Source organism: Tasmannia lanceolata, unplaced genomic scaffold, assembly GCF_043159265.1.
Source record: "Tasmannia lanceolata isolate RefF3 unplaced genomic scaffold, GAP_Taslan_0.1 ptg000037l, whole genome shotgun sequence".
Lineage (NCBI taxonomy): Eukaryota > Viridiplantae > Streptophyta > Magnoliopsida > Canellales > Winteraceae > Tasmannia > Tasmannia lanceolata.
In genome coordinates, this window is record NW_027518714.1 from 40,575,990 (window position 1) to 40,590,437 (window position 14,448).

At 39.8% G+C, this 14,448-nt stretch overlaps 1 protein-coding gene across 3 annotated transcripts in view; it reads left to right on the forward strand.

Annotated features, from left to right (window-relative positions):
- LOC143862321 (sister chromatid cohesion 1 protein 2-like) overlaps positions 1–8,848 on the forward strand; it is a 57,332-nt gene extending 48,484 nt beyond the window's left edge. For all 3 annotated transcript variants that reach the window (XM_077373344.1, XM_077373345.1, XM_077373346.1), the window contains one exon: positions 8,454–8,848. In XM_077373344.1, the coding sequence (XP_077229459.1) occupies positions 8,454–8,594 (141 nt within the window). In that variant the 3' untranslated portion in view covers positions 8,595–8,848. The remainder of the gene's footprint in view (positions 1–8,453) is intronic.
- The last annotated feature ends 5,600 nt before the right edge of the window (positions 8,849–14,448 follow it).

Sequence of the window (14,448 nt, forward strand, 5' to 3'; positions counted from 1 at the left end):
AGATGTAGATCATAGGAATAATCAATAGTATGTCCCTCCATACGACAACAAGTACAATAACGGGACCCACGACCATGGCCTCCTCCATCGCGGCCTCCCCCTGAGTCACGGCTACTGCCACGGCCACGCCCAAATCGGCCTCCATCATGACCACGATCACTCCCAGCATAAGTCACATGAGTAGACCCATCCACCATAGGGTCACTATGCTGAACTACTCTCATTCGTAAAACCCTAGAAAATACATCTGCAAGGGTGGGAATCGAACCAGAACTGACAATCTGCTATCGGAGTTGGAGATAGGGCCCAACGAGTCAAGAAATCTAACCACACGTAACTCCTGACGTTTTTTAAGTACGACAGGATCTGTAGTAAACAGCATCAATAGATCAAGCTCCTGACAAAGTGCTAGATAGTCCATGTAGTGGCTATCCACCGGTTTGTCGCCTCTTTGAAGGCTAAACCACTCGGAAAAACGATCACATATACGCGTAAGATTATCCACCCCAGAATACATCGTAGCCGTCTGCTCCCAAATCTCTTTCGACGACTGAAGATACATCAGAGAAGTAGCAATATTGGGTTCCATACAACCCCATAGAAAAGAACGGATCACAGCATCGTCCTCACGCCACTGATCATAAGTCAAATTGCTGGTAGCCAGTCGCACACTCTAAAAAACTGATTTTCCGACGTCCTAGTAAGAGTAGACAGCCATCTTCCACGGGGGATAATTAGTCCCATCTAGCTTTATAGAATTCATCTGAAGGGGAGGTTCGACATGGGAATAACTAGACTGGCCACTGTATGATGAAGAACGAATCTCAACAACCTTATTGTCGGCAGGTGGCTGAGAAGATTGCTCCACAGATTCCATAATGAAGGCCCCAAACAACTTGAATAACACCACTATGAATATTCCAACACCCACAACACCACAAAAAAAGTACCCACCAACCACAATAGAAAAAAAAGTCACTAAAATCTCCAACACATCAAGTTACGATAAAATAATCACCAACAACCAACCACGACACCACCAAAACCACTGATATCATCCAATCCAATGACAAATCCACAGCAGTAACCAATCACCATCAAATCACAAACAAGTCACCCACAACACCCACATATGCTATCTCACACAGCAACACACGATTCCGGGATAGAAAGATGCGACAACATCACAAACATACATCACCAATATGAGAGAATCAACAAACAGTAGTCCGGAACCCACCACGAGATGATAAAGAGCGAAGAATACCTGTTTAGATTATGAATATGAAGGGTTGGAAGTGGATTAAAAATGAGTTTAGGGGCTGATTTGTATAAAGTCGCGGGTCAAGGTTAGGGTTTGAGGGTGAGAAGATCAAAGAATAAAGTTTTGAAAGGTACGGCTAAGGTCTAGAGGGTTAGAGTTTTCATTATTCAAAATAAAATAAATATGGTTTTTTTTTTTTTTTGGTTTTTGGGTTATGCGCTCAATATTTTTAGAGGTCTTGGAGAATTTGATATGGTCACTTCTAGTGGTAGTGGTTATGCGTACAGTTAGGGATGGCTGGGTTATGGATGGTCACTTCTAGTGGTAGTGGTCATGGGTTTGGAGATTTGGGTTTGTGGATTTGAATGCCTAGGGTTAGGGTTAATAATCATATCTTCGCCTTCACAGAGAAAAAGAAAAAGAAATTCTTGGTTATTCAACCTGAAGCTCTGATACCATGTTAATCTATATGGTGGAGGAGAGAGAGATGGAGAGAGAGAGAGATGAGTGAGAGAATGAGAGAGAAAGAACGAGACAGAGGAGAGCAAGATAGGCGTGAGAGGGAGAGTTCAGAATTAATTTCTCTCCCCTCACATTATAAATAAATAAATAAATATATATATATATATATATATATATATGTCTATATAATGAAATGACTAAATTACCCTTATGGCATCTAACACTAACGGTAGCAGCAACATACGTGTAGCTACACATGTTGTAGCTAACTTAGCTACACCGACGGCTTAAAATACAGTGGGTCCCACATTGTTGGGGTGATGCAAACCATTCATTTGATGGGCCCTCACATAGATAGCGTGTGCCCAAAAAATCAGCTCCATAGGATCATCCCAACCCTACGATTTGTGGAGGCAAAAATGGATGTGTAAAAACCTTCACAAATCTGTCCATTTTTGCCTCCACAGTTTGAAGGGTTGAGATCACCCAATGGAGCTGATTTTTTGGGCACACCCTATCAATGTGAGGTCCTATCAAATGAATGGTTTGGATCACCCAAATAATGTGGGCCCACTGTATTTTAAGCCGTCCGTGTAGCTAAGTTAGCTACACGTATGTGTAGCTTCACTTAACTCTCTCTCTCTCTCTCTCTCTCTCTCTCTCTCTCTATATATATATATATATATATATATATATATATATATATATACGAGGAAATGAAGTATATGCAGCTGCACAAACCATAGTGGGGGCCACATTTTTTTTTTTTTTTGGGGGGGGGGGGTCCAAAGCATTCATTTGGAAGGCCCTTCCATGGATAGGGTGTGTACCAAAAATCAGCCCTATAAGATCATCCTAACCCAATCAAAGTTAGAGGGGAAAATGGACAGACACTGTTTATGCCCATTTTTTCCCTCTACAAATGGCAGGGTTAGGATGATCCTAAAGGGCTGATTTTTTGTACACACCCTATCCATGGAAGGGCCTTCCAAATGAATGCTTTGGATCCCCCAAAAATGTGGCCCCCACTATGGTTTGTGCAACCATGCACAGATAGCTTATCTGTGCAGCTGCACATACTTCATTTCCTCATATATATATATATATATATATATATATATATATATATATATATATATATATATAGAGAGAGAGAGAGAGAGAGAGAGAGAGAGAGAGAACGGTTTATACACACAAGTGTAGATAAGTTATCTACACACTAGCTTAAAATACAGTGGAGGGCATATTGTTTGGGTGATCCAAACCATTCATTTCATTGGCCCTCACATAGATTAGGTGTCCACAAAAAATCAGCTCCATAGGATCATCCCAACCGTACGATTTGTGGAGGTAAAATGGATGTGTATAAACCTTCACAAATCTTTCCATTTTTTGCCTCCACGGTTCGAAGGGTTAGGATGATTCTATGAAGCTGATTTTTTGGGCACACCCTATCTATGTGAGGGCCCATCAAATGAATGCTTTGGATCATCCAAACAATGTGGGCCCCCACTATATTTTAAGCTAGTGTGTAGATAACTTATCTACACTTGTGTGATCTTATCTTTATCCGAATTACATTCCCAAAATGATTAATTAATTTGGGCAATCACTTTACATACACCACTTCTACGATAAATGCACTTGAGTGCATACACCAATGCTAGTGTGTATATCCTCCTATTTTACACATAATTAAATATAAATATATGTGTGTGTGTGTGTGTCCATGTACTCAATAAATCCAAGACCCAAATTCTTCAAGAATTCTTATTGGTCAAGCAATTTATGAGTGGGATCATCACAGGGATCCAATGACTCATCCTGCAGGACTCGAACAGTCCCACTGCGACCAAGCTCTGTAGTTCAACTACGATCGCACTTAGGCTAGTGGCCGCCACTAGAGCATTGCCCTAAAGATGAGTGTCAGGTTACCAAATTACCCTTTTATCAAATCTCCGTGTGTATATACTATATACTTCCTCTGCTCCTCATTTACATGGCCTGGTGGTCCTATGGGGGTGGACGTAGTTATTATCCCTTGGCCCACCACATGGTATACCTTCCAATTCATTAGCAGTCTGGACCATAGTTAGCAAAACTCCGTTTTAAATGCGTTTTTTTCTTTTTTTGAAAAAAAACGTGTTTCATTGGTGTGCCGTTTAAAACTTTTACAACCAATTAAACTCCTTTTTTTTTTTGAGGCAAATGTTTTAAACATGTTTAAAATGCGTTTTAAACACGTTTAAAATGCGTTTTAAACACGTTTTTTTTGCTAACTTTCGAATTTTACCCCCGCCATAGTTTGTAAATGACAATTCTGAACTCATTTTCTTGTATTTCCGTTTTTTTAACTACGGTTTAACCAATGCCGTACTAAACTCGCATTTTTGCCGTCCCCTTTTTTTGCCGAATCACGTTGTGCTAACTATGGTCTGGACCCTCAATGGATCTGGAAATTCCATTTAAAACATACATATATACACCTATCTGTTTGGAAATCCATTTGATAAACTATTTATCAAATCACAGGGCCAGGTTTTCAAAGGTCTGTATTGTGATTTAAACTATAAATGACCTTCCTCTTTTCGAGTTGGTGGATTCCTTCTTGGGCATCCTTATTGATCTCGTGCTTTACCCTATAGTCCAGCATACCCAAATATGATTCCTGATCAAGAATCAAGATGGCCAAAACTACAGGGCTGGCTCACAGACACCATTTTCAGTGCGTGAACCATTCATCACACCCATGTTGCTTGCTTAGGGTCTCTAGCTCAGTGACCGAGATGAGTCATGCCAATGCGTGTATGGGATAATACTAGTTGTGTGCCGGAAGATACGTCCAGTCTCAACCCCAACTGGGAACGTTTAAGATCTGCAAAGGACTGGAATGTCATATCCCCCCTTCCCCTTGAATCTGTGAATCCCTGGACATGAAATTCCTACTTTTCTACCTAGGGAAAACATGCGGTCGTTATATAAAGCACGTTTCACATTCCTTCTTTACCTAATAGATGTTATGAAATCAATCGACTAAAATGCATTCCTTCTTCTGTACCTAATAGATGTTATGAAATCAATCGACTAAACAAGAATTATTACATTAATACTGGCTTTTAGGGCGTATAGTCTAGCAATATGTTCCCCTGATATCAAGAGGGTTTATTTTTATTCTTAGAAGGTCTCCATCATTGCTCCTCGTGTCCTCACCAAGGACTTCCATTGCTCTTCAAAGTGGAACTATTCTTGCTCTTAACACTTCAAGCTTCTCTCCTACATGAGTACGGTTTGATGCCAACTCACTCAAATGACTCCAGTATGACTCGAGATTAGCAAGGTGTTCTTTCGTGGTTCGTTGTTGCATGGTCTTCTCAAGTACCTTTGGTTGTTGTATAGGCTGTCCAAGTCCACTCTTCAGCATGCTATTGCTTATCCACTTCTTTCTCAGATATAGGAGCTTGGCTCTGATACCATCAGTCATGGCCCTACAGTCTTTTGACTTTGTATGTGTGCTTGTGATCATCCCGTGACAAGACGAATCAGCTAAGTAGAGTTGAAGGGTCTTTAGCATACATGGTAAGCACAAAAGGAAGGTTATGTTAACACAAACAATGAAGGAGCCACAGGCATTCGAGATTAGGAGTCTGATGATCTGACGGTCATCTTCAGGGTTACGTCTCGATGGAGGCCACTGGTCCAATGCTTTTGTAGTCTTAACTACAGAGCGAGATCGCAGTGGGGCCCATCTTTGGGTTCTGCAGGATCGACCATCGGATCCCTGCTACAATCCTACTCATTACTCGTAGACCCGTTTACATCCTTCTAGGATCAATGTCCCGCATTTGCTAGATTGCACGGACAGATGGGATCCCTTGTATTGGATATAGGGGAAACGATATACACTGTTCGTTTGGTGTATGTACATAAGGACATATAAGGTATATACATATTAGTTAAGTGTTAACTAATGGTTAAATGAGGAATTTAGAACTAATTAAATGGAGCTTTAATCTCATTGGATGAGGGTGTTCAAGTGGTGCAGCAAATAGAAAATGCAAGCATTTAGAAGTTTAGAACATCTAAAAAATGCATCGTAGAGCTCTTTGTGTTGGCCGAATTAATTTTTGTAGGCCTATACGCCTATTATCTTTTGGACGGGATGTCCTTTCGGTATGGGACGATGGCCATGTGGGTCACCTTATGATGGTCTACAAGATCAAAGTTCTCGATTCGACATGACCACGTGCAGGACTCGGCCTAAATGATTTACATTAGGATGGATCGTAACATTACTGTTTTGTCTAGTCCCATTGTTCTTTCTATCATAGTTTTAAATCTCCCCATGTTATTATTGTTATCGTCAACTTGCCAAGTAGACTCCTTTTCATCTTGTCTGCGTTCTTGTCCAAAGTGTACATTTTTTTCATATAAAACTCCTTCGATTCTCCTAGGTCATGATGGTGTCAACCGAATATAGAGTTGGGTCAACTAATTACTTGATTGTGCCATGCCAAGTTGGCTAAGATTAGCTTTGTTCACATTTTGGCCCACATCCATAGTTTGAAACACTGAATTTATACACAGATAAAGGTGTCAGTGGTTTGCAAATGATCTTTATTGGTGAAGTAAATGTACACAAATTCAAAGGGGACGTCGGTTTCTTGTTGACTAGAATACGATCCATGTTAGGTCTGGCACGCACCACTCAATGGACAAGCAAACTAAGAGGGTAAAGGGGTAAGGTGTCTACCCACCTTAGCCAGAATTGTCCTCCAAAGGTTCTCTGGAATCATACTTCTAAGAATACGACACGCGGCATGCTGATCTGTTTGATTATTCACATTACTCCAACTACATTTGTTACAGGCCACATGCCATAGTCCATGTGAGCTGTCGCTAGACAAAATGGCCGTGACACTAATCAATCAAACCTAGCTCCATCACCTAGGCTAAGGTACTTAGGGCCTTAGGATCATAGACAATTGCTCAAGGTTCTAGGCAAATGACTGTGTGATCCCCTATTCGCACAAGCATTATCAGAGTCAAGGTGACTGTACGTGATTGGAGGTGGGAATCTGGAGGTGGGAATCACCACCAAGCCCAAACTTTGCATGTCTGGTTAAATAGTTCCATGCTACTCGTGTAATTTTTTGTATTATTTTATGGAAACTAATACTCATGCCCTCATGTTTTGAAAGATGCACCCCTCTTATTTTCAACATTTTCATTGGTTGTTACGATTCCCAACAAGCTGTCAATAGCCAATGAGAAACATTCATGACAGAGAGAGGGCTGCATCCACCAGCTTCCAATTTTAATTGCCATATTACTTTCTTTATTATGGAATTACTCATACTACTCTTGGCGTCACAAACTATTTTTATCAAAAAAAAATCCCTGATTCACTCGGGACAACCTAAGCACCCCACTGTTGCATGTGGCATTTTTACCATCTTACATGATATATTCATGGATCAAGAATTGTCTCTCTACTGAAACATCGCTTCCCAAATACACCAAAACCCGAAATCTTTAATTCCACATATCCTGTCATTTGTTGAGGATGAGTGCCCCATGTCGAACTCTTGACACTTTCTAATGAAGATGCTCCTCCAATGGGATATATACAGCCAAGCTTCTTTTCTTTCAGAAAACCCAAGTTTGTAATAGTTAGCAAGCTGGAGGGTTTAAATATCAACTGTTCAGGATGACATCTTTGTTTTGTAAGTTGGTGTTTCTAAATTATTTTAGGGAAAATTACAGATAGACCCCCTGTGGTTTGGCCATTTTCCGCTTTAAACCTTGTGGTTTGGAAGTTACCAAAGACACCACCTCAACTTCCTAACATTTTTAAGTAGACCCCCTCCATTGACGGTCCGTTAGTTTAACATGACGGAATGACTAAAACTAACCATGGTTAATATTTTGAGGACAGAAATACCCTTCATCACTGGTTTTAAGCCATTTGGGAAGGGATTATGTTTACGTCATTTCCCGCCGCCACGCTGCCACCATCTCCGGCCACCGCCGTCACCTCCACCACAGACAACGAAACCCCACCCCATGGCTACATCAAACCCACATTTCAAGAAAAAAAAACATTGATAAAAACAAAAAAAATCCCTAAAATATTAGGGTTTATGTGCAAATCATGATAATGATATGAATGAAGACAAATAGAACTCCTAAATCGAGGGTTTATGTTGCTAAATAAACAAGGGTTTGAATGAAACCTTAATTTTCAGTTTTAAAGTATGAAAACCCTAATTTCAGTTGGGGAAGACAAGGGCATAACAGTCATTTCCCCCTTTCCGTCCACTCCGTCACCTTAAAAAAACCCATGGAAAGTTGAGGGGTGTCGTTGGTAACTTCCAAACCATAGGGTTTAAAGTGGAAAATGGCCAAACCACGGGGTGTTTATGTAATTTTCCCAATATTTTTATATTTATGTAGAAATGTGTCCATGGTATAAAGTTTCCCGCATGAGTCTGACACCTCTGTCCAAGCTTTATTGTCCTTAATCAATGTTTCAATTTGCAACACAAGGAAAAAGTATGATATTTTTAATCTCAAAAAAAGAAAAAGAAAATATCATCTGGCTTAGTAGTGAATTGCTTATTTTGATTTTTATGACTTCTACGGACATTCTTCATTGACGAATTGTGAAGAGCGGACATAAGCCCTTTGGAACATACAGCAGTGCTGCTAAATGAAAAGCTTCTTGCAGGTTTTGAAGAGTGAAGGGTTTATATATATTAAACAAGAATCCCCTTACGGCGAGATTCTCCTGCTCCCAACTCCACAAACGGAATTTTACTGTTCTAATGAGAGCACCGGCATATGTACACCATGCCGAAAGCCGCATTAGCCTGCAACACTTGAACCAAGAGAAGAGTTTGTTAAGTGCAGTGCCTGGAATTCGCAATTTATGTTGGAAAATCGTGGTGGTAGGAAGCTTCATGTTCTATTTGTATGTAGATATTGACATTTTTACTGTTATTATGAAGAGAAGACATGTCAAATGGCCTCGCATAAATTAGGCCTGTTGTATTATGAAGATATTGATGCTGTGAGACTAACACTAGAAATTTCATGTCAATGTATATAATAGAGTTGCCACCAGCATTTCTTGTTTCTTTAGTCCTTCCTCTCAATTACTTTGTTCTTGGAACTGCCTTCCTTTATAATAGCCCTGTTTCTCCTTTTCTTGGTTTACTCTTTTCAGTTTCAAAGGCTTCTCACTGGCATTGGGGCTTTTTGGTTTGGGAATCATTCAAAATACAGCACTAGATTAGAGAATTGTTAAGGCAGAAGAATTCCCAGTCTCTTCTGTTATTCGTCTTTATCTTTTCTTCTCTCTAATTCTTTCTGTGAGCAAAGGGGCTAATTTGGTCGCGGTGGAAAATGCCCAATTTTGAAATGACATGTCAATATCGAAATGTGAGAAAATAGTAAATCAAATGAGACAACCCTCAGTTACACTTAGCCTTAGTTTGGATTGCAAAAAAAAAAAATTATTTCCACGATCTAGAGGGAAATGATATGATTATGATTTATTTGGGCAGATACTATCATAAACTGATGGTCCCTGTAAGTAAAAATTGAACTAGTCTGGTTCAAGTTCGTGTTTAAGAGAAGGAAAATATAGAAATATTTTTCTTTTCCAAACTTTTCTAGAATGTTCCTGCAATCCAACAAGGCCTTAGTTACATAGTTCGGATTGGGAATAAGACGAAAAGGCAATTGTTCTAGAAAATAAGGAAATATCTGGGAGGTCGATTTACCTGCTTTGCCCTGAAATCAGACATTTAACTATTTGGGAAAATTACATTTACACCCCCTCTAGTTTCTGACACATCCACTTCTACCCCTATAGTTTAAAACGTGACAAATACACCCCTGTAGTTTCAATTTGTTTAAGGTTTGCCCCCTCGGCTGAAGGTTCGTCCATAGATTGAAGGGTTAGGATGATCCGATGGAGCTGATCTTTTGGGCACACCCTATCTATGTCAGGACCCATCAAATGAACGCTTTGGATCATCCAAATAATGTGGGCCCATACCCGAATCCAAACACTACCAAAAAATCATCCAAATAATGTGGGCCCACATTGTTTGGATGATCCAAAGCGTTCATTTGATGGGTCTTGACATAGATAGAGTGTGCCCAAAAAACCAGCTCCATCGGATCATCCTAACCCTTCAATCTATGGACGAACCTTCAGCTGAGGGGGCAAACCTTAAACAAATTGAAACTACAGGGGTGTATTTGTCACGTTTTAAACTATAGGGGTGGAAGTGGATATGTCAGAAACTAGAGGGGGTGTAAATGTAATTTTCCCTAACTATTTTGTGAAGAGTTGAGATTAATCTAATTAGAAGGTATGGTTTCTAATCTCAGCCGTTCCCAAAATAGTGAATGGCTGATTTATGGGTGACACACTTAGTCGTCATGGAGGTAAAACCATGGTTTTAAATTTCGACACCGAAACCCATAAAAAACCGAAACGGTCATTTATTTCAACCGAAATTTCGGAATTTTGGTCGAAATTTGACTAAAATTTTTTTTTAATATTATTTTAATATTTCACCGAAATTACCGAATTTCGGCCGAAATTTAATATTGAATAAAATATTACTTTCGGGGTTTTGTACCAGATTTCAACCGAAATTTCAAATTTTCAAACTCCGAAACCGGTACTGAAACCGAAATTTTAACCCTTGGGTAAAACTACCTCATGTAGTCATGTTTGGGAAAGACCATGTGTTTTTTCTGGGTGACACACTTACTGACCAAATATATGCGCTTATTTTTCTTAATGGGCCACAACAAAATAATGGAATGGCATTAAAGTGCATATATTTCCTAAATTAAGTTAGAGTTCAATGTTCACCACAATATCTTTCCCAATAATTTTGAATTTCGCATGAGATTTATAAATAACACTAAGGGTCTGTTTGGATACCTCCTATTTTGTATTTGGATTTGGAATTGAGTTTTGAATACAAAATGAATAGGTCCGGCAGCTCATGTAGAGGGAGACAAAGAGGGAAGGGGGTAGTTTCTATTGGAGGGGAGAGGTTGAGGAGCAAAGAGGGTGAAGGAAACTGCTAGATCTGTGAATTTCCGATTGCTTATTTTCACAGCAAACTTAGGAATCCAAGAAATTGATCCGATCCAAATTACAATGCAAAAAGGGCTGCAAATGTGAGAAATCAAAATCAAAATCTTCTCAGCATGCAAACAGGCCCTAACGAAATTGATGAATTATTCCTCAGTTTCATGGTTATTTCAGAAAATTTTGTAAGTTTTCTGCCACGTTTGGACTCAAACCTTTCCACGTTCGAAAGCTCGTTTTATCTCCATCTTAATTACTTCTCCCACATAATTGCAAATAATGATTATTATTATGATTAGGGGAGTGATAAATCGATCCCCATATATCTTAAATCGACCCCTGTGTGCCTTTCTCTCTCCTCTTTCTCTCTCTAATAGGGACTGTTTTGCATTAAAGTAATTAAAATATGGCCTAAAATTAGGAACTCTTTATTAATGAGAATTTGTATGGTGGAAGGCCGCCCATCCACGTGCAGCCCAAAAATAACTGTGGAGCCCAATTTTTTTGGTGATCTAAACCGTTCATTTGTTGGGCTTTTGGTGATCTAAACCGTTCATTTGTTGGGCCATGACGTAGATAGGGTGTGCCCAAAAAATTCTTTCCTATAGGATGTTCCTAACCTTCAATTTGTGGAGGTTTAAAATGGACGGCACAATATAAAAACCTGCACAGATTGGAGGATTTGGGTCATCCTATCTACATCCGGCCCCAACAAATGAACGGTTTGGATTGCCCAAAAAACGTGGGCCCTACTGTTTTTTAGGGTTGCACGTGCATGCACAGCATTCCCATGTAATTTCTCCTGTTTTGACAGGGGCTTAGGGACTTTTTTATGAGGGTAACATGTAGCGTCAGCAAGACTGTGTCATATGATCAATTTTGCGGCAAAATTGAAGCCAACCTTTCAAAACCGAGTGCAACAGGGCTGGTTTTTGTGGCTCACTTGCACCATGTGATGGGCGGTCAGATTAAGTAAAGGTGGGTCCCACTTTTGGCCTATCCAATCATCCAAAAGTGGGACCCACTATAGCATCTCATTTTATCACATTGATAAATATTAATATGATGGGTGGTTGGATCTCATAATGGCCTATGTGACGGAGGGTCAGATCAAGGAAAGGTGTGAGTCACAGCGGGTCCCACTTTTGGCTAATATGAACCGGACCAAAACTGTAATAAAATGAGGCGGGTCCACTTTTGCGTCTCCAAGTTTCCATCCCGTGAGTATTTGCGGCGTTTGTCATTTACATAAAATGAGGCGGGTTCACACATTGGCGCAGATAGGGGGCATTTTAGTCATTTACTTGATTTCCGTTTGGATTCCGTTAGGCTCTGTTCACTTGTTTTCCTGGAAAGGAAAGGAAAAGGTTTCCAGGGAATCTGACATGGCAAAAACGAAAAGGAATCCAGGGAAACTGTGAACGAAAAGGTCTGAACACGCGTACAGGAAATCTTGGGAAAGGTGCAAGGAAAAGGTTTCACTCGCTTGTTAAAAATAATGAGAAAGATGAACAAAATCAAAAAGAGCGGTTTTGTTTATTGTGAAAGATGAACCCACATTTAGAACAGAATAATGAGAAAGATGAACCCACATTTAGAACAAAACGCTCAAAATCTGTACAAAAACAGTAATGAGAAAGATGAACGAAGCAGTCCTTGCCTAAGGAAAAAATCAGACAAATCCTTGAGCCCTTTCAACCAAAAAATGGGAAAAAATCAAAGAAAGCTATGTCTGAGACTTGCATTAGCCATGAAAACCTAGCAAAAAAAAGGATCTTTCCTTTTCACCTCGAATCCCACCAACTCTAGCCCTCAAACCCACCTCAACCCAAAAGACCATCCCTCGGACCACTGCAAATAAATTTTTCACTGGAGAGGGGGTTTCCCCGGGAACACCACAGAGGAGGAGAGAGAGGAGAGGTTGAGAGGGGGGTTTGCGAAAAAAAAAAACAAAAAACAGAGGAGAAGGAGAAGGAGAACGAGAGAGAGGAGAAGTTGAGAGAGGGGGGTTTGCGAAAAAAAAAAAAACACAGAGGAGAAGGAGAAGGAGAAGTAGAGAGAGGAGAGGTTGAGAGAGGGGGGTTTGCAAAAAGAAAAAAAAAAGCAGAGGAGAAAGAGAAAAAGCCGAGAAAGAGGAGAGGTTGAGAGAGGAGTACCTGCGGGTACGGTTATCGCCGAAGGGGGGTTTTGGCCGGGAGCACGACAGAGGCGGCGAAGGTTTTCGCCGGGAGCACGACAAAACCGTACAAAGCTCTCGTCTCTAATTTCTCTCGAAAGCAAATCCGATATATTTATGTGGGAAAAGGAATCCAGATGGAGAGGGAAAACCCCATTTCCACGTAATATTTAATAAATTCCACATCTGATATTATATTTTCCCTGGAAAGCAAGTGAACACCAGAATTCTGTTTTGTCAAGGCCTTGCCAGGGAAAAAATAAGCTATTTTCCAGGGATCTGCTTTCTAGGGAATGCAACTGAACATAGCCTTAGGTAAGGTGTCTAGAATCTCTAGTAGATGATGACCTGATTTGCACAAGAAACCAAACCAAAGTAGAAGACTCTTTCGGCAAAAATGTTATTTGGTGGGACTATTTTTGCAAATGAACAATTACCAATGGGAAACATAAAAATGAGCGAATTTCTAGCTGGACGCACTTTTTTAAAAAATTACCAAGGAGGGACAAAAGAAGTCTTGTCTGTAAAAGTTGGACGAAAATGCCCTTTGACATTTATAATACGTTTTCACCTTGTTTTTTTTTCCTCTTCCCTCTTCTTTTACTTTTCTATTTTCACCTTTTTGATTTTTTACCATGCCAGTCATCTTCCTCCTCGTTCAGCCACCATTGTCACCGGCAAGTCTTGAAAGGTGAGTTCTTACCATCTATCTCTCTGTATCTAGGTTTTGTTTTTTTTTTTTTAGGGTTTTGCACTATTTTTCATTCCTCTGTTTCAAATTTATCATGTTTTGGGTTTAAGTAGTTGGAATTTTAGGGTGTGTTCTGGAGATAATGCATGGATGGCTTCACTCACTTGTTGGAAGACAAATGGATTAATTGTATAAATTTTTTTTAATGTAATACATGAATGGATAGCTACACATTTTTTGATGTAATTATTATTTTTTTGTAATACATGAATTGGGATGTAATAAAAGAAGCACATTTAATGAATACAACATCCATTTCTTTTGTTATTTCTATCATGAGCAGAATTATAATGCCATTAGAAGAGTTACTATAGCAGGGGGTTTTGTAGCAGAAGGGGTTTATCAACTCTCTGGAAGGGGGTTAGCAACTCTCAAAAGTAGGGTTACCAATTTCAGAATGGGGTTATAAACCCTTGGAAGGTGGATGAGGGTATTGGAGTTTTAGAAGGGAGTTTTCAAGTCCCAGGGATTTGGGTTATCCAGTATAAAAAATGGGGTTACCAATTTCCAAATGAGGTTATGAAGTCCTTGAAAATTGGCCGAGGGTACTAGAGTTTTGGAAGGGGGTTTTCAAGTCTCTGGGATTGGGGTTATATAGTTTCAAAAATAGGGTTACCAATTCTGAATGGGCTTATCAAGTCCCTAAAAATTGGCCGAGGGTACTGGAGTTTTGGAAG